This window comes from Vombatus ursinus, unplaced genomic scaffold (assembly GCF_900497805.2).
Source record: "Vombatus ursinus unplaced genomic scaffold, bare-nosed wombat genome assembly UNPS02014832.1, whole genome shotgun sequence".
Taxonomy (NCBI): domain Eukaryota; kingdom Metazoa; phylum Chordata; class Mammalia; order Diprotodontia; family Vombatidae; genus Vombatus; species Vombatus ursinus.
In genome coordinates this window covers 54130191-54151604 of record NW_020954610.1, presented here as the reverse complement: position 1 = coordinate 54151604, position 21414 = coordinate 54130191, and the positions used below count along the sequence as shown (strand labels likewise).

At 40.1% G+C, this 21414-nt stretch overlaps 1 protein-coding gene across 1 annotated transcript in view; it reads left to right on the top strand.

Annotated features, from left to right (window-relative positions):
- Positions 1 to 21414, top strand: part of ABAT (4-aminobutyrate aminotransferase) — a 127317-nt gene that overhangs the window by 97313 nt on the left and 8590 nt on the right. The window contains exons 6-13 of the mRNA XM_027839474.1: positions 813 to 862; positions 10153 to 10233; positions 12772 to 12864; positions 14253 to 14315; positions 15470 to 15533; positions 15842 to 15990; positions 19689 to 19826; positions 21341 to 21414. The exon at positions 21341 to 21414 is cut by the window's right edge and continues 94 nt beyond it. Of these exons, the coding sequence (XP_027695275.1) occupies positions 813 to 862; positions 10153 to 10233; positions 12772 to 12864; positions 14253 to 14315; positions 15470 to 15533; positions 15842 to 15990; positions 19689 to 19826; positions 21341 to 21414 (712 nt within the window). The remainder of the gene's footprint in view (positions 1 to 812; positions 863 to 10152; positions 10234 to 12771; positions 12865 to 14252; positions 14316 to 15469; positions 15534 to 15841; positions 15991 to 19688; positions 19827 to 21340) is intronic.

Genomic DNA, 21414 nt, shown 5'->3' with positions numbered 1-21414 from the left:
CAAAGCATTTTCTTATGTTATCTCATTTGATTTTCCCCCACTCCAACAACCTGTGTGGTGCTGTCATCTCCATTTTTAGAAGTTAAGTGACTTGCCCACATACTATCTGAAGCAGGATTCAAGCCTAATTCCAGTGCTCTATCTACTATGCCACCTAGCTGCCACATAATAGGCAAGCTCAGTAAATGCAAATTAAATTAGATCAAACTCCCAATCACTAAACAAATGTATTGGCTCCTTCCACTTACTAGCAAGGTACCCTTGGACAATTCCCTAATCTTCTCTGATCCTCCACTTTCTAATCTGTAAAATGATGATAAGAGTAGTCATGATGAGACAAGTAGGTGGTGAAGAGTTGTGGATAGAGTGCAAGACTTAAGGTCAGGAAGCCCTAAGTTAGAATCTTGTCTTAGACACTGAAGTAACTACACGATGCTAACCTCTATCAGCCTCTATCAGTGAGGCAGCTAGATGGCATGATAGAAATAGAGTAACGGGCCTAGAGTCAGAAAAGCCTGAATTCAAATCCAGCCTCACACGCTTATTAGCTGTGTGATACTAGGAAAGTCACTTAGGTTCTGTTTGCCTCAGTTTCCTCAACTGTAAAATGGGGGTGAAGGAGTTGATTACATGGCCTCTGAGATCCTTTCTAACTCGAGCTCTGTGATTCCACGATCTCACATTTGTTCTTAAGAAAAGATTCATTATGGTATTCAGAGGCCAAACTAAGGTAGTGTGTGGTCAAAAGGAAGCAGGTTAGGGAAGTTTGGACGCTCTTCTGGATGCTAATCATTTCTTTCTCTCCTTCTCAGGTTATAGCCACCCAGCTTTGGTAAAGCTTGTCCAGCAGCCACAAAATGTGGTAAGTCACTTGGTTTGTAGGGGAAAAAAGATTATATTTATCTGGATTAGACGTGAACATGTAGAGGGATCAGCAGAGCAGGCTGGGACTCTTGGAGCTTATTGGGTGATAATGAAATGTGAGAATTTTTCTGCCCAAAAGCTTCTCCTTCTGAGCAAGCTGGGTTTTAAATGTGAATGAATCAGATTGCACATGAATCTATTTTCTAGTCCTCTTCTTTATGAATTAGGAATGATCGGGTCGGAATTCTTTTGGCAGCTGGGTGGGTGGTTTTTAGATTGGTTTTTTTTGCCAGTTGCAGCTTAACAAGCTCAGCTCTGTGTGTTCTTTTCAGAAGGAACCAAAGTCCTCGGGAAGGTTTCTAATGAGGCCTATTTTGGGTAGTGCTGCAATGAGTTTATTTACTTTTGAAGAGCAATTTTTGTTTCTAAACTCTGTACAGATCCCAGATGCTATACCAGTTGGTGCCAAATGAATGTGTCAACAAACATTTCCAATACATTTTGTGATGTCAACTGCTGGGAGGGACGGCACTGTACTGAGCAGGGCTTGACTGAAGGCTTTTTGAGGGAAAACAAGACTGATTCCCACTCTGCGCCATTCTGGATGTCCTATTGGAGTATTTACCTTGTCCTGCCCTGCTCAGTAGATAGTGCTGAGATCTAGTGACTGGTAAACCCTGTATGTAAAATATTTCTACAGAGTACTTTCTTCATAACTATGTTTAGGTGCAACTATTTTATAATAACCATAATGATAATAACAATAATGATGATTATGTCACCTGCTAGGTTCAATGGATAGAGAGCCCTTGACTTGATGTCAAGAAGACCTGAGTTGGAATTCTGACATTTACTAGGTTTGTGTCCCTGAGCAAGCAGCCTCAAGGACAGATATTCTGTATCTCTGAATGCCCAATCACCTCCAAAGTTAACTATAAATTCAGTCTATTCCAGCCGTCATGAGTTTTCTTCCTTTTTCTAAGAAACTAAGCAGGATGAGCTCATTTATTTTTGTTCTTTTGTGTTTTAGGAGAGTGGTTTTGGGAGACATTGTTAGTCTATAAGAACTCCCAGTGAGAAAACTCCTTCTACCAGTGTAGTTCAGAAACTGTTCTGCAACTTACCAGTCTTAGGGAGTTGCTTAGGGCAGAGATATGAAATTCACAGCTGGGCCTAGCAAAAATCTCAGGGCAAAATTCCCTATTGCAGCCAGAACCAGATTAGAATGTAATTGGGAAATGTTTGACAAAAATACAATATGACATAGATAGTTGATTTGTGGTTGGTTTTCTAAGTCAATATGCAGCTAGCAGGGATCTCTTTGTATTTGAGTTTGATGCCATTGGCCTAAAACACTTAGGAGTTAAATAACTTGTCCAGGGTCACAAAGCAGTGGGACTTGCTGATTTTGACTCCAGCTCAGTAATCATTCACCACACTATCTCTGACTTAGTTATATCACAAGTACAATAAACATGCACAGAGAAGCATTGTGTGCAGAGCAGTAGGCTACGTGCTAGTGAGACACAGAAGAATGTAGTTTTATAATGGACATGTGAAACCAGCTAAACACATAACAACGAACTAAGTTATAGGAAATGTTGAAGGAAGGACTTTCACACGCAAAAAGGAAGGTGCCTCAGGAAATTAAACCTAGCAGCTAATCTTGGCAGAAGAAAGAGCTGTCTGTGTACTCCTCAAGTTACCCATAATACCTTCCCTACCAATGGGCTCTTCATTAAAATGGACTTTGCAGACAGAAGAGTTAACTTTTGCAAGTTAAATACATCCTTTTTTTTTTTTAGTCCTAGGGAAAATGAATGTAACAAAATTGAGTAAAAAGGATAACTGGACTAACATGGTTTACTGAGTAAATTAAAATCACCTAACGAGATCTTTGACATGAAGAGATGGAATTTCTTCACATTGTTCAACCACCCAACTGAGACAGTTTCACTGACCCAGGTGGCTTAGTTTTTTTGTTTTTGTTTTTTGTTTGGTGAGGCAGTGGGGTTAAGTGACTTGCCCAGGGTCACACAGCTAGTGAATGTCATGTGTCTGAGGCCAGATTTGAACTCAGGTGCTCCTGACTCCAAGGCCGGAGCTGTATCTACTGTGCCACCTAGTTGCCCCCCAGCTGGCTTAGTTTTGATGCTCCATAGATCCAGACTCTCCTGCAGAAATATTAGTGATTCTGTCTGGGAGATCTTTCCTATAGGAAGGGTGTTGCATACTCTCATGGTGTGGCTCTTGCTGGGGAGAAACAAACTTTTATATGTGGTTTTAAGGATATTATTTATATCTTTCTGTATCTCAGAGGATCTAGAATTTGGAAGTCACCTAGGACAATTCCTTCATTTTCATAGATGAATTAGCTGAGGCTCTGAGATTAAATGTTCCCCAAAGTCATGTAGAAAGTAAGGAAAAGAGCATGAATTTAAACCAAGGTCATCCTTTTCCAAATCCAGTACTCATTGCACTTCATCAAGATACCCATTCCTGGGTAGCATTGTGAAGGTTAGCTAGTTATAGGTAATCCTGATTAATGAAACAGTATTTCACCTGTGTAAGGACTGACTTGCAGAAACTCGCCCAAGCCAAGAAACCCCAAGAGTCTTGTCCATTTCCAAGGACTAGAAAAAGGTTGAGTGATGGCTTAGGAGATTCCTTGCTTTCACTGACACCTCCTAGGATTAAGGGCTCTTGCTAGAGGCCATGAGCTCTGGATGGTAGATTTTTTTACTTAACTATTATATGTTATAATAAGGGACCCTCCTCATTTTACAGATGAGGAAACTAAGGCCCATGGCCCAATCATATACTAGAAAAATCACTAAATAATATATCCTTTGAACCAGCAATACCACTGCTCAACACCTACCACAAGGAAGTAAAAGACAGAAAAAAAGATTCCATATATACCAAATATATATAGTAACACTTTTGTGCCACCAAAAAATAACAACAACAAAAACACTAGACAGTATGATTAGTATGAAAGGAAGTATCATGTGGTAAGATTGGAGGCAGCCAACCTGAGTTCAAATCCCAGCTCTGCTTTGAACAACTCACTTGACCTCACTGGGTCTCAATATCTTCATTTGTAAATTAGGAGACTGAACTAGATAATCTCTAAGGACCCTTCCAAATCTGTGATTCTATGATGTTATAATTATATATGGACTGTTGGAAGACTATGATGGATACTGAGAGTAGACACTGAAACTAGCTGTGTTTATTTGGCCTTCTGTGTTTGTGCATGCATCATTTTGTGTACTTTAAGACCATCAGGAGAACCCTAGGAACTTATTCTTCGTTTCAGGCTCTGCTAGGTAACCTAAAAGTCCCATTTCTCTTGCTATCTTCCATGCACCCAAAGGAAAATACATTCATGTCTTTTTAGTAAGAAGACAGAGGCCAAGTTGTGAGCATTTTGCTTCTATATTATCTGCTACTCCCCTTTGGTGCCATTCCTCCCCTATAGCAAAGAACACATTTCACTATGTACCCAACTGTAATGCATTGGACTGGACAAACGCCATTTTCCAGGGTCAAGCACTTTGACTACTTAGCACCTTATCATGTTGAGAAAAGCGTTGTTTCAAGATTATCAGGAGCTCCCTGATAGGGCAACCTGAATCCATAGCCACCAAGCAAGCTAGGGAACACTTATTTATATCATAGATAGCCAACCTTCCTCATAGAACAAAAGACTGGAGGCTCACACTTTCCTCTCCTGATTTCGTGATGATTTCTGTCAGATTTCCTTGGTGGTAGCCACTTAATTAGAAAAAAGATGGGAAGAAGATTCTTCTGCAAGGCATCTGGCCAGCCTGTAGATGAATGGATGGATGGATAGGTAGATGAATGAGTGGATGGATGGATGAGGATTCAGGAATAAAAATTCTTTAAAAATGGTTGCTTTTAAGAATTCCCATTGTTATTTTATTCCCACTGTGTTGTAGCTTACATAAGTAATGTTATAACACACATCAGCTGTGTTACACACAATGTTCTAGGTGCTGGGGGAGATATATAATGTGGAGAAGACCTAGTCCCTGATCTAAAAGAGCTTACAGTCTGGTAAGGGGCTAAGATACAGTCACAGATGACAACAGTGTTACATGATAAGCGCATTCGAGAGGTAGAAAACAAAGTGCTATGTGAGATCTAAGGGGAAAGTCATTACTGACCAGAGGATCTGGGAAAGTTTAATGGATGAAAGGGCATTTGAATTGGGCTTTTAAAGATGGGGAGGGGGGCATGTAGGTGGTGCAATGCCTTGGAGTCAAGAGGACCTGAGTTCAAATACGGCCTCAGATACTTGACACTTACTAGCTATGTGACCCTGGGCCCAATTGCCTCACCCCCTCCCCCAAAAAAAGCAATATAAAAAATGGGTGGGAATTCAATAGGCTAGGGAGAAGAGGAAAAACAGCTCAGAAGTAGAAGTGGCAGAAGAAAAGACATGGAGGTGAGAGAGTAGAATAAACGTGTGTGTGTGTGTGTGTGTGTGTGTGTGTGTGTGTGTGTGTGTTTTGAGGGGATGATTTTTGGGATGAGGTGGGAGTTGTTGCAAAAAGTGTTGCCATTTTGGTTGAAGCGCAGTATAAAGGGAGTTTCCTGATTCAGGAATTCCCTATGTCGATGAAAACACAGATCTGAACCCTATCCCTATACATGCTATACAGTGTTATCCGTAAGATAAGGCTGGAAAGGAAAGATGGTGCCAGGTTGGAAGGTGGAGGAAGGTGAATACCAGGCACAGCATTTTGAACTTTATGTGGTAGGTATTAGGGAGCCACTGAAGATTTTTGATCAGAAGAGTAGCATGACTAGATCTATTCTTAAGAAAGATTCACAGAATTTAAAGATGAACAGAATAAGATGGCTTTGTGGGAGGCATGCTGACCTGGAAGGAGACTATTACACACTATAGATGGGTGCTAACAAGAGTTCATATTATAGGATAGTGATAGTGGAAATATAGAGGAAGGGACAGATGAGAAAAGTTGTAGAGGTAAAATCAACAGAATTTGGTAACTGATTGGATTTGCTGACTTTGAGATACTGGTACAACATCGAAGCAGAGATAGCAATTGAAATCCAAGTCAGGAGCTCAGACATGAGGTCATTGTTGGAGATATAAACTTGGGAGTCATCTACATAAAGGTGTCATTTGAAACCATGAAATTAGATGAGGTTGACAAGGGAGAGAATATAGAGAAGAAAAGAAAGCTAAGGATAAACTCTCAAGTATTATTCATCACAAACCAATCAACTAATCAACAAGCATTTATTAAGTGCTTATTGTACACCAGGCACTATATTAAGATGTGAGAGATGCCAAGACAAAATTAATGTTTCCCGCTTTCATAAAACTTACATTCTCCTGGGGTGATACAAAACATATACAGATAAGTAAATATAAGATATATATGCAAAATAATTTCAGGGGGTGGGGCACAGGACTAGCAGCTGTGGGCATCTGGAAAGACTTCATGTAGGAGCTGGCTATTGAGCTGAGCTTTGAAGGGAGCTAGGGATTCTAAGAGTCAGAGTTGAGGAGGGAATACATTCCAGGCATGCCAGGCAACCTGGGCAAAGGTACAGATATGGTAGAGATGGTAACAGGAAATAACGGGCAGAGGATGAGAAGCCAAAAGGAGTGGTTAGAGAGGCAGGAAACGAATGTGGAGAGTAGGATCTCCAAAGTCAAGAGAGAAAAAATTATCTAGTAAACAAGGATAAGGGGAGAAGTACTCATAAGTTTTTTTAAAAAAAATAACAGATAATTCAAAGATGGGAGGGAGGATTTGTTGCTTAATGATTGCCAACCTTTGGGAAAGCAGTTTCAGTACTGGGGATAGAGACAAGTGCAAGGGACTGAAGAAAAAACAGGTAATAAGAGAGTAGAAATAGTGATTATAGATATTTTCAGGAAAATTAACAATAACAGAGGTGAGAAAGGTGGGATCCCCCCCAGCCTCTTATATAAAATCTTAAAGCTATGGCTAGAAAGGATCTTAGATGCCATGGTATCCAATCCCATTTCTTATATATGAGAAAACTGAGGCCCCAGGAGGCTAAATGGGTTGTGAGCATCAGAGACAGGATTTGAACCCAGGTCCTCTGACTTCAGAGCCAGTGCTTTTTCCACTATATCACACTGCCTCCATAGTGGGCAAACGATTGCCTTTTTTAAGGATTGTTTGTAGGTAGATGGAAAGGAGCCAGAGGAACAGGATAAAGGGACAAAGGAACACCATGTTATGACATGCAAATTTTTTTTTTCATTCTATGCCAGTGATTAATGGCATTCTGTAGAAGAATGCTTTGACGATAGCTAATTTACATATCATCGGAACCAAAGAATACCAACTTTATGTTCATTATGGAAAATGCCCTTCTCTTAGTTTCAGCATGAATCCTTGTTCAGGTCATTTCATTTTGCTTATATACCTAAAAAAAGGAAGCTCATAGCACTTGGGTCACAAGAATTTTTTTCTAAATGAAGTTTCCAGTTGCCCCCAAATCAGGAAATATAAACATAGCAGTATGTTGCCCCCAAATCAGGAAATATAAACATAGCAGTATGTTCTGTGCTCAAGAAGCAACTCCAAATAAGGGACCAGGCAGAAGAGAAGGCTCCTAGAGCTGAGGAGAGTAATGGGAACCCAAAAGACCCCAGGCAGAAAAGGAAGGGGGGGGAAGGCCTAGCAGGCTTAGCTGAAGACCTTTCCAAGGTAAATTGCCCACTTCAAGAGGAATAGCCAGGGAGCTCGAGGTCTAGGAAATCCATGTTCACAATGCAAAGGGAGGGATTGTATAAAGCATGAAACTGTGTAGAACTGGCCTCAGGACCATTGTGTGAGTGATAATGCCATATATTGGAAATGGGTTCTTCTGACAAGAAGGAGCTGAAGTGCTCAGGAGCCCGGTTGGAGTTGCTCCTCAATAGAGCATGCACCAACAGATAACAGAAGCAATAATTTCCTGCCTCACTCTCTTCTCACTCTCTGAGCTTACAGCAGGCTCAGAACTGGGAGCAGAAGGAAGGAGGGAAGATGATGCTAAGGAACTTTGATGAGAATAAAAAAAAAAATGTGTTCATATGTTGGTTGTCCAGCTTTGGAGCCAAGTATTTTGATTCCATTTAGTGCTTATGGACATTCAGTAAATATTCAACTAATAGTATATAGTGCCCAGGGAGGTGATAGTCTAATGCCAAAATTTATGCCTAAGGAAGGACATTCCTCTTAACAAAAAACAAATGCCTAAAATTAAATTTTTTAAACTGTATTTTTCCAGCCATGCTCTTGAATTGAATTGCAACAATGCTAAAGTTCCCAATGTATTTGTGTTGTGTTGTGATATGATATCACCCTGAATGATAGCTTCTGTCTAGGCCCATGGAGGTAGAATGTTTTTGCCCATAATTTGGGCAAAACTATGGGTGTTAGAACAGTAACAGGAGGGATTCCCTGCATGACCCACCTAGGGAAACTCACCTCCTTGCCTTTTCATTTATGTACATCAGAAATATTCCCGTAGTCAGTGACTAATAGGACAGCTGACAGCAACTAGAATCACAGTGGGTCTGCATGTTTGGCATTCCTTGTATAGCTTGGCCGGGAAAAGAAAGGCCCTCCCATGTATCTTAAGGCACTGTGAAAGCAGGTGTCTTCAGTGGGTTGTATTGGCAACCAAATTACTTTAAAGAGCTTTGGAGCTGGAGTTGAACAGTGGGAAGTCACTTGTTCCAAATCACTTGTTCAGTTTCTAAACCTTTATTGATTATGTCTAACAGCCAGGATTGGTCTCAGGCAAAAATTATATAGTAAATGAACAGTGGATCTTCACGTTTCCCCTAGGCCTTCCTTTTTAGAACTTCCTTCATCCTCCCAGCCGGCCTGACCAGGGATATTCAATTCAACAAACATTTATTAAGTTTTGTGATGGTAAATTAGGCCATCTTTTGTCTCAATCCTTATCTTGACCTTAGTCATTGAATAGGAGTTGCCTCAGACCAACAGATCTGGGAAAGACCTTAATTTAGAAAGGTCAAAGTCACCCACTGCATACCAGGCCACAGCCAGTAGTGTTGACTTTTGTCTTGCTACTGTGGAAGAGTGAGGCTGATGACTTTGAGCAGCTCTGCCTCACTTAAATCCAATTCATGCTCAAGTCAAGACATCACCCTGTGATGTCATTGGTCCCCTTCGAGAATGAAGGATGAACAAAAACAATCTGTTCAGACCCTAAGTCATAAATCTTGCTTTTTTTCCCCACCAAAATGCAGGCAGCATTGTATCGTACAAAGTACTAGATTTGGAGTCAGAGGAAATGAGTTTGAATCCCAGCTCTCTCACTCACTGTGCGACCTTGGGCAAGTCACAGTCCCTTTGAACCTCACTTTCCTTATTTGCGTAATAATTCTGATACTTGGTTTGAAGAAAGGGGCTGAGAAGATTTTAAAGCACTACACAAATATGAGTTATTATGTTCTTTCTGCTGACTCCATTATCTGTGCTAATGTGATGATGGGTGCTACTGAGATAATGTTATCTCTCCTGGATAAACAAAGGCCAGGAATTTCCTGGAAACATGATGTCTAGGCTGAAAGCAGAGTCTTTAACAGCACCTTGGCAGGCCTGGGGAAAGCTCTTCATGCCCCTGAAATCATAGTACCTGTAGTACGTAGTACATGGTACACCTACTTTGCTGACATAGTATCATATCCTGAAAGAAGGAAGTGACTACAGAGGCCAGCTAGTTCAACCTCTGCATTTTAAAGATGAGGAGTCTCTGGGTCAAGAGATGTTAAGTGACTTAGCCATGTCATAGAATGAGCAGATTGAGGATTCAAACCCAAGTCTGCTTATTCCAAATCAAGTGCTCTTTCCCCAATATCACACTTGTCCTTATGCATTCAGTATTGTCTATTCCTTTAATCCTAAAGGAAACGTGTAACTACTAAGTAACTGAATAATCAAAATAGCTACAGCAACCTGGCAAACTCATGCAAACAAAAACACCAAAATAAATCCTGATGGGTTGGTGTTTTGTAATCTTCTTGTTCCCTGCCACCCATCCCTGCAAAGATAAATAAATAAACGTACATCTAAATATGTATACAGCAGACTGATTTGCGGTGGTAGCCAAAAACTGTTGGTAGTTCATTTAATATGATATAAAAAAAGCAGTGATAAAATTGTTGCTGTTAAGGGACGTGTTGAAAGGCTATCAAGAGTAAAATTTGGAGTATTTATTGTTTCCATTTTTCAGGGAACATTCATCAACAGACCTGCCCTTGGAGTATTTCCTCCAGAAAATTTTCCCGAAAAGCTAAAGGAGTCCTTACTTTCGGTAAGTTCAGCAGACACTTTGTCTTTGTTAAAATAAGAATATGATTCTTGGCTTCTTTTAGATTACAACTACACTCCTAGTGTATGAAGAAATCTGTTATAGAGAGGTCATACATTGAGTTCAGGGCTGGCAACCTACCTCTAATTGGCCTGTAGGCCAATTTTACATACACAAGAGACAGTTGCCAGCAGTAAGTCACTAACTTGAGAGAACACCTGATGCCCGCCACTTTCTGACCTTAGAAAGTCAGCAATCGACATTCCCAGCTTGTCAAGGTCCAGAGATCTCTCATACAAGTATGCTCAAGAAAATAGAAAAAGACTCCAAAAATATCAAAGATGCAACCATTGCTGATCATCTGACATCGTTTAGCCCTTTGATAGACTCTGTGCCTAACAAGATTTCTGGCAAGTTATAGCATAACTGAGTGCAAAATACTTTTCTAATGACATACACCACAGAAAGCAGTATAGCTACACAGGTAAAATCCACCCAGGTAACCAGACTTCCCAGATCTTCACTATTCTTGCCATTAGGATTTCTCACGTGACTGTCTTGCTCTTTCTCTATAAAGATATTTAGCTGCAAAGCCGCAGAATAAGGACCAGTTTAGGAATAATCACCTAAAGTTCTGGGTCTCCCTGTTTTACATCCTGTCTATTAGGCAGCTTCAGGATACAAAAGGGACTGATCGCTTTCCTGCTCTCCCAAGTCAGTTGCCTTACCTTGTCTCTGGCTGTGTTAACACTCAGTGGTTATAAGAGTTGGGCCCAATACCACTTCTTTACAAATATTAATTCTCAGTCATCAGCACTCCTCTATCACTTCATGGCAGAAAAACAGGAGTCAAGAATATATTTGCAGTTCAATTCAGTAAACAATTCATAAGCACATACTATGTTCAAGGAACTATCATATACACTCTGGGGCTACAAAAACAAAAATGAGACAGTCACGAACTTTAAGGAGTTTACATTCTACTGGGCAATTTAACAGGCACATAAATACAGAAGTAGAAGATTATCTAAGGAGAGAAGTTGGGAATTGGGAAAGGCTTCAAAGAGGAAATGACACTTAAGCTGCATCTTGAAAGAAAGTAATGATTCCAGGCTAAGGACCGAGTACATTTCAGGCATGGGGGGATAGCTTGTGAAAGTGTATAGAGACAGGAGATGGAAACAGCTAGCTGTCCAGTTTGGCTCTACTATAAAGTATATGAAGCTTTAAATGTCAGGCTAAGGAGTTCGTGTTTTATTACAGAGGTAATCAAGAGCCTCTAAATATTTGTGAACAAGGGAGTCACATGATCAGACCTATACCATAGGAAGAGCATTTTGCCAACTGTAGAAGAGAAGGATAGGAAGCTGGGGTTCTGGGTAAGCTATTACCACAGTCCAGGGAAGGTGATAATGGCTCAGTTGTGTGATCAGATGGACTGATCTGGTATGTTGAGAGATGTAATTGCTTTTGCACTTGATTGGATTTAGGGATGAAGAAATAGTAAGAGTCTAGGATGACTCTGAAGGTGTAAATCTGGGTGACTGAAAGGATGGTGGTGCCCTCAGTAGAAGTAAGGATGTTGGGAAATAAGTTGGAAAAGATCCGACTGCATCCAGATTTTGTTGCCAGATCAAGGAGTTTTTATTTTGTCCTAGAGTCATTATAGGACCACTGAACCTTCTAGAGCTGAGGAGTGAAATGATACTGGTTTTTAGGAATATAAATTTGGCAGCTATGTGGACTGTGGAATGGAGAAGAGTAATAAATTAAGAGGCCACTGTAATGAACCTAGCAAGAAGTGATGAAGGGGCCCGCATCAGAATTTTGTCTCTGTGAGTGGAGAAAAGGTGACATAGGATTGACAAGTCTTGGCAACTGATTAGACATAGAGGAAGGAGGAAAGAGTGAAGAATTAAGGATAACTCTAGGGTTATAAACATGGATGATGGGAAAGATAGTGGTGCACTTGACAGAAACAGGCAGTTGGAAGGAAGGGCAGGTTCAGGGAGAAAGACAATGAATTCTATTTTGGACATAGATGTTTGAGATGCTTAAGGGAGATGCTTAAGTGAAGCTGTCTGGGGCTAGAGCTCATGGCCTGTGGATGGAGACATGGGCAGAAAGGTGGGAATTGAACCTGTTGGAGCTGATTACATCACCAAAGGAGAGAGGGTAGAAAGACAATAGACGGGGGCTAAGGAAAGAGCTCTGAGCAAAGAGCTCACTACAAAGGGGATAGAACTTTGATCATGGTCCAGCAAAGGAACTAAGAAAGAACAACCAGACAGATAGGAGTAGAAGCACAAGAGAACATTTTCATAAAAGCCAAGGAAAGAGAGTATCCAGGAGGAGGGAGGGGTCAATATTGTTACAAGCTACAGAGAGACCCGAAAGGATAAGGACTAAAAAAAAAAGGCCATTGGATTTAAGATTGCTAGTAAACTTAGGCACTTAACCCTGTGTAACAAAAAAATAAAGCTTGAGGTGTTTAGTATTCATAACTGTATCTCACAGCTTGGTTTGTCTACCTTTTCCTAGGTGGCCCCAAAAGGCCTCTCCCAGATTGTCACAATGTCCTGTGGCTCCTGTTCTAATGAAAATGCCTTCAAAACCATATTCATATGGTACAGGGTGAGTTTCTGTACTCCCTATACTCACAAAGGCCTCATCAATTTCCTCATCTTTAAAATGAGAGCATTGGACTAAGTTCCCTTCCAGCTGTGAATTCTATTTTACACTGTGATTTGAGGAGCAAGAATAGAAAACAAGCACATACACGTACCAAGTGATATATTTCCAAAGTAATGGCTTTGATTGAACCAATATACAATAAGCTAAGGCAGAGGAAAGAAGAGGAAAGAACTTCAGATGGGTTAATTGTGGGGGGGTTTCCTAAGGATAAGTTTAAAGCCCCAATATATTTGAATTTATGACCAGATGATACTCCTCCTCAAAAAAAAAAAAGAAAGAAAGAACAAAGAAAGGAAGTCTGAATGAGCCATTTTATGGGAGAAAGGAAGAGGGAGAAAACCGATTAGGACCGCTGGATCATAGACATAGAGCTGGAAGGAACCTTGGAGGGCATCTAATACAACATTTTGCAAATGAGGGGGCTGAGGCATAAATAGGGAAGAAACAATAAGACTGATGCCTGAAGAATGTATGGCAGAGAACTTTGAATGCTAAGACAGTAAAACCCACTAAACTATGACTTGGAGGACAAATTCATTGTCTTCTAGCTAGCCAGCTTACATATTAACTAGTTTGACTTTAAGGAGTCTCCACACCAACCCCAGCAAAAGATAAGGGACTTTATTGCCAACTAAACAACCTGCAGTAGTCTGAGAAGCTTGAAGTATTAAGACTTCTTCAAAGGGGATATAGGTGAATAGGCCAGAAAACCATCTTCTCACATTTTCCAGAATGTAGGATTCTGACCCAGGTGGTGTTATATTTCTCCTGGGACCTGATTTTTTTTCTTCTTCCATCTCCTTGATTACTCAAGCTGTTTGGAATCTCCTCCCTCTTTCTTTTATGCTGCAACTGAGAAAAGTGATGATAGGTAAAGATAGGTAAAAGATAGCTTTTCTCCCTCTTTCCCCTTTCTCCAGAGGTTCTAATAATAATAATGATGATGATAACAACAACAGTAATAGCTAATATTTACAGATATGTCATTTTATCATCATAACAACCCTGGGATGAGGAAACTGAGGGAAACAAAAGGTTAAATGACTTGCCCAGAGTCATACAGCTAGCAAGTGTCTGAAGCCAGATTTGAACCTAGGTTTTCCTGACTCCAGGCCCAGCACTCTATCCCCTGCACCATGTAGCTTCATTATCTCCACATGTGCCCCTTATAGCATAGGGCTTTTGTTTCTAGCCTCAAACATTGGAGTACACAGTAAACACTGTTTGCAAAACAATATTGAGCCAGCCCGGTGATGTCCTTTTGTTCTTTCCTGATGAATAAAATCTTTTTGGTTGGTGGTGGGGGGATTGTTTTTGCTTTGTTTCAGAACAAGGAGAGGGGTCACACTGGTGCCACAAAGGAGGAGTTAGAAACATGTATGATTAACCAGGTAAATGGAGTTGCACTTATTCTCCCAATTCTGGACTTGAAAGTATTGTTGACACCCAGTGGCAGTCTGATCCCAGCCTGTATACATCCATGTATTATCATGAGTGAACATGAGATAATGAATTTCCCTGTCTCCTTATTATATATTATATTATATATATATATATGTGCATACACACACACATGCACATACACACACACATGAACACACACACATATGCACATACACACACATGAACACACACACACACACATAAATGGCCATTAGTACCATGCAAAGATTCCTGGCCTCCTGTAGTTGGGCACCTATGTAGAGATTTCTCTGGGAAGCTTCAGGAATTTAACTGGTCTAAGAATATCATCAAAAGCTGAGTGCCACCTGACATTAATGGAAGGCCTAAAGATTCCTTCAGTGATATAGAGAGGCAGAGCTAAGAACAGTTGGCTCAGGAAGGTGCCTTTTTCTCTTCAAAAAAACCCAGACCTCAGGGTCCCAGGATTCCATCTCAAGTCCTAACTGATATCACCAGCTTGAAACAGTTGGAATAGTATCTATATTCCAGACCTTTTTCTGACTCTGGTGGGGGGCTAGGAAGGATCACGGGCAATAGCTGCTGCATTTTAGTTGGGGAGGAGACATGCTATTTTTGGGTCTGTCCTGCTTCCTGAAGAGCTGCCTTCCTAGGGAGACAGTGGGAAGAGTCTGAAGTCTGATTTCTGAAGGGCCTGACTCCCCTTTTATCCAGCTCAGCTCTTCTAAAGGATTTTATCTCCCAGGGGTTCTGTTAGATTGTTTTTCATTTTGAATTGTCCTAGAGGAATAGTCACCTTAACTGCAGCTATAAACCACCCACTTCAAGTCCCCCACATACATTATCAACAGTGGCATATGCCTCAACGTGACTGTCACTTGGTGTTTTGGGATTTTAGGCATAATATGGCCCACTAAACTGTGTATAAATGATTAATCTGGTTTGTCTATCTAATTAGCTTGGGAAGCCAGATTAATTTGCAGTTGGGGGGGCAGAGGTAAGGATAGGGAGGCTAATTGCTATGTTTCTTAAATTCTAAGAAACTAATCTCTGACTAACTTCAGAGAACAAAGTAATCTGGCCCTCCATGAGGGCATAGTGACTGATTGTTTCATGTTTCTAGTATCCAGGTTGCCCGGACTACAGTATCCTCTCTTTCATGGGTGCATTTCATGGGAGAACAATGGGTAAGAATGCCACCATTACTTGTTTCTAACTTGGTATTTCTTGGCTTGGCAAAAAATTTCCAGAATTTAATATTCTGAGGAAATTTATCTGCCCACAGGACACTGGGGAAGAGACAGGAGCTGTCCTAAAGAGGGACAGCTATAGGCTGTCTATAGGAGGCTGTAGGCCTCCTCCTGACTGTAGATGACTCTGGGGGTATTAAAAGAATTGGGCAAGAACCTTCCATCTCTTTTTTCAAATGCTGCTCCTCTTACTCCACACAGTAAGATTCTAATTCTTGAATTTTTTGTGGGGGGGTTTGATTTAGGTTGCCTAGCTACCACTCATTCCAAAGCCATTCACAAGCTAGACATCCCTTCCTTTGACTGGCCCATTGCTCCATTTCCCCGGCTAAAGTATCCTCTGGAAGAGTTTGTGAAAGAGAATCAACAAGAAGAGGCCCGCTGTTTGGAAGAGGTAACAATATCCCCCAAGCACATGTACTGGCCTTCCTAACCTTACTCCATTCCTCACTCTGAGCCTTGGAAACATCTTATTTGTCAAGTCAGGGTGAGGAAACATGCAAACAAAGGGTCTGTCTGAGGAACTGAACAGCTGCCATCAGTAGAGAAATTGGTCAGAACTGGGGCCATGTTTCAGCAACATGAAGTTTGGTCCTTGTTTCCCAGATGCCAGAAAAAGCCCAGATATTGAATCAAAAAATCTTATGGCTGAAAGGGACCTAGAGCCTATTCAACTCAACCCTTCCATTTCCCACATAAGATTTGGATCGGAGAGGTCAGGCAACCTGTCCAATGTTACATATTTTTTCTTCTTCCCTCAACCATCCCCAGCCCTTTTGGGCACCTGTTCCTCTCCAGACTTCCATTAAACCCTGAAAATAACAATAACAATAATAATAATAATAATAACTCTTTATTATTCATATTATTGTATTCTTTGTACAAATTGTTCTTTCTACTTTCTTCACTGCACCACTTCATGTAAGTCTTCCTGTGTTTTTCTTATTTCCTCATTGTTTCTTGCAATACAATACAAAGATATTCCATTATACTCATATACAACAATTTGTTCATCCATTCAATTTTTTTTTTTACAATATTCTCCCTTTCTTTTTTTTTTAACAATTTTTTACTAGCATAAAAGATGCTGCTATGGGTATTTTATCATAACAAGTATTTTTCTTTGGGATGTATGGTCAGGCAGCCAGGCAACAAGCAATTTTTAAGTACTCATTCTGTGCCAGGCACTATACTAAGTACTAGGAATACAAGTATAAGCAAAAAAAAAAAAAAAAAAAAAAGACTGTGTCTGCCCTCAAAAATCTTATACTGTAATGAAAGAAAACAACATATAAAAGGGGAAGAAGGTGGCTGCATGGGTATATAGTGGCAAAGTACGGTGAGAGTCAGAAGCACAGCCAGGAGAGGAATGAAGCCTGGCCAGCCTGTGCCATCCCAAAATGGAGACCCTAGAAAGAATTCACCAGTGGAAAATGGAACCAGCAATGTAGAGTGGTATTCCAGGGTGAGAAGGTCCCAGACACTAAGGGAAATCCCAGGGTGAGAAGGCAACTAAGTCATGGTGGCCAGGTCTGGAGAGAGTCAGAAGCACAGTCAGGAGAGGAATGAAGTATGGCTGGCCTAGAACCATCTCCAAAACATAGGATCTTGAAAGAACTCGCCAATGGAAGAAGGGGACTGGCAGGGGAGAGGAATGTTCCAGGGTGAAGAGGCAGCTAAGTCATGGTGGTGAAGTCTGAAGAAATCAGGAAAGAAAGAGAAGCACAGTTCAATAACTTTGTGGTTGGACCAGTTCACATCTTCATTGACAGCTGTCTTCTCACAACCACTCCAATGGTGACTGATTCTATTTGGCATCATCTCTGCCAAATTAAGGGCTATAAGGTGAAGCTTCAAAGTTGAAAAAGCTTAATGCTTTAACACTGAATAAAGGAATTATTTGTAGATCAAGTATTAAGACCCTAGTCAAAGGGTTGTAGTTCCCTGGTATAGAGAAGTGATGAGGGAAGAGGAACTGTTAAACACTTAGAGAGCACAAATATGTCAAGAATTATGTGACATAAAAAGGTAGCCTTCCTGGGGTTCCCTGATACAGCTCTTTGGGCCACTAACAACCATCAGGTCCCTCCTGCTACTATCAGCATTCCAGGACATCATACTTAAGCCTTTGTGGGTCAGAGTCTTTTAGAACAACCAGCCCCATTTATCCTCCCGAGTTATTAAGCTGAATTGTGACATATTTTACTTTTTTCTTTAAAAAAGTTTTATTACACCAAAGTCATTTCACACTCAACTCAACCCCCTCACCACTACTATCCATCTGCCTTTGTAATAAAGAAGAGTTCCACAGACCCATAAAACACAGCAGCCAAGTCTCACAGAGCCTCCATACCTGTGTAAGACTCCATACCTGTAACTCTCACCTCTCTACCAAGAGAAGAGTCATGTGTTTCATCCTCTTTTCTCCAAGAATAAAATTAGATACAGCAATTCATTGAAATTCAGGTGTTTTTTGGTGTGGGGCTTGTTGTTATTGTTTTTTTATATTATTGTAGTCATTGGGCATATGGTTCTCCCAGGCTTCTTTTCTTTGCTCTGCATCAATTCATACAAATCTTTTTACATTTCTCTGAATGTCTGAATTCACTCTGAGACCTCCCTTCCAAACTGGTGCCTGTTCTTTGGGTATTGGTCCTGGGTTGTTGAGAAGAATTTATCATTTTAAACACTGTGGTTGCAGGATGAGAGATCAGGTTGTGGTGTGTTGCATAGTGCCTGGCACTTGGTAGGCGCTTAATTTATTTTATTAGTTTATTATAGTTATTATATAGTTTATATATTTATTATATATTCAATAATATATAACATATTATATTTTATTACTGTATTAACATATAACATATTATAATAATAAATATGTTTTTGTATAATTAACTGTAATATATTATATAGTTACTATAATTTAGTTATTAATTGATTGATTGTTCTTTTGAAATATCTGATCTCTCTTTAATTTCCCTCAACCTTTTCCCTGCGAAAGTCCTCATAATTCATAAGTAGTGGAACCAGATAAGCTTTTTTTCTCCTTATAGGATGGTAAAGGTAAAGATCAGCATTGATTATCTACTTCTCTTTCTTCATTCAGTTGGATGCTGGCAATCTTTGAATCCAAAGCACAGGAGTAAACCTTAAGGGTCAATTTGCTTAATTTTTAAAATGCATAAAAGGCATTTAATGGGGTCCTGGAGCATAAAATATCAACACAGCTTAATCTGTCACTATCTGCATGACCTTGGTGGAGTGACTACACCATCTCTGAGCCTCTTTCCTCATCTGTAACTTAGAGTTGGACTGGATGACACTGAAGGGCCCTTCCAGTTCCAAATCCTATGAGTTTAAGACACAGTGACACAGAGAATATTGTAAAATAAGTCCAGTACCTTAAATCATATTTTTATTCTGTCATTTATATCACATGAGTTATGTGTTTGGGGTTAGGGTTTTTCATTTTGTTTTTGTTTTTTGCTAACATGGTCTTCATTTTTTAGTAATGATATACATGCAGGAAGTTTCTTTGTATCTTAAGTATGAACACTTGAGCATTTTTTCCTTTTCAACCTAAGGAAACTCCTTTTAAGAGACTTTTAGTTGATATACAAGTATTAGGTACATTTTGGGAATGAAATCACCTGTCAAATATCTTAACAGAAATGATAAATCTATTTTGGAGGATGGTGTGAGACAGATTAGGGTTGTGTGGGAGTTGGGAGAATAAGCATATCTATTGAAGAGCCTATGCCGAAATCTACCCATCTGCCAGATCAGGGCACCCAAAATTATGCAGTGGAAAGAACACTGGATTTGGAGTCAGAGGACCTTGGCTTAAAACTTGGCTATTTCACTCACTATTTGTGTGGCCTTGGACAAGTTATTTCTCTTCTTTGGCCCTGTTTCCTTATCTGTAAAATTAGGGAATTGGACTTGTGCCCTAACAATCCTTCCAGCCCCAAATTCAGAGGGTACATGACTCAATGACCCAAATGTATAACGATGATAACTGATCTATGTCTGTAGGTATCCTTGAAGAAAGTCCCAAGTAAACAGAATGTAATTTACTCTTTTTCTGTCCAGGTAGAAGACTTGATTGTGAAATACCGGAAAAAGAAGAAGACTGTGGCAGGGATTGTTGTAGAGCCCATCCAGTCAGAGGGTGGGGACAACCATGCATCTGATGATTTCTTTAAGAAGCTGAGAGACATTGCTAGGAAGGTCAGTGAATCTTTTACATGGGTAATAATAATATTAGCTTTAATTTGTGTGTTGCTTTAGGAAGTTTGCAAGATGCTTTACACTTGTCATTTCATTTGACCCTCCCATCTACTCTGGGGTTATCCCTATGTAAAAGATGGAGAAACTGAGGCCTATGGAACTTAAGTGACTTTCCTAGGGTAATGTACCTAAAGCAGGATAAGGAGTTCCATTTTTCTGACTCCAGTGCTCTATCCCCTACAATGTGACTCCTCAGCCTGGGCCACCAGGATTTTTCAGGCTGTTATCTCCTCTCAACAGGAAGGTTTAAAAGTGCTTTTCTTCTTGTATCCTTGGTAGAGGATCATAGAAAATATAAGCCACCTTAAAGAGCTGATCTTTTATCTTCCTTCAAAGACTAGCTCAGCTCAGGTACAACACAAGCACCAGTCCTCCCAGTTATTAGCCCTCTCTCCCCTTGAAGCTGGCTTTTTTTTAATGCTTTGCATAATTTTTTTTTTGAACTTGATTTGTGATTTCATCGATATAGGGCAGAAGTGTCAAACTTGAGGCCAGCAAAATTCCTGAGCAGAAGCCAATTTAAAACATAATTGGGAAATGTTTAACAAAATGAATAAAATTATAATACAACAGAGATAATGTTAATCTGTGGTTTTCTAAGTCACTATGTGACCCAAAAGGATCCTTTTCTATTTGAATTTGACACCACTGATGTAAGGGACTTCTAGTGTGGAAACTCACTGACCCAGTGCAGATCATCAATTACTTTGCAATTTATAGCCTTTGGTTAGTGGCACGTAGAGAAGATTAGTGAGGAGTGTTTAGATTTTTCCCCAATCCCCAAATCTGGCACTTCTGTTGAGGACTTTGTTACCTTCAATTTTAAATGTTTCCAAGATGGCCTCAGTTACTCTGCTCTTCTTTCTGGAGGTTTGTCCCCTTTCTGTGAATGGTGGGAAATGTGAGAGGTTTTGTTTTTTTTTTTTCTGATTATTTTCCAATAAAAAAAAGTAGGTTCTTGGAATGCTAACACAACTTCTTCTTTTTTTTTTCCTTTCTTGTCTTTGTATTCCTAGAAGATTGCGTAATACCTTTGACACACTAGGCACCCAATAAATGATTTTTGAATGAATAAATGAATGAATGTATTGGTGGATGTGTATTATTTTCTTAAGAAAGCCAAGATCAAGAACTTCAGCTAGATGAAATATTGACTTGGGTTTTTGGTTCATCAAATATTTAACATTCTAATTTTGTTCCAGTTCAACAGTTTGAGGAAATATATGGAGGCAGTGCTGGTTCAAGCTAATTCACAAGGCAGGGTGAGGAGAAGCTACAACTTTCTATTGCTATAGGGTTCAGCAAGATGTTGATATTTGGATTTGTTTCAGGTGTGACTCAGTCTGTCTGCTTTTTGGCTCATGGTTTAGTCCAAGTTCAAAATTCTACCCAGCTCTCTTTGCAGAGTGTTGATTTTCCCCTTTACTCTAAACACATCCCCTCTCTTCATTCAGCATGGCTGTGCCTTTCTAGTGGATGAAGTACAGACAGGAGGGGGCTGTACTGGCAAATTCTGGGCTCATGAGCA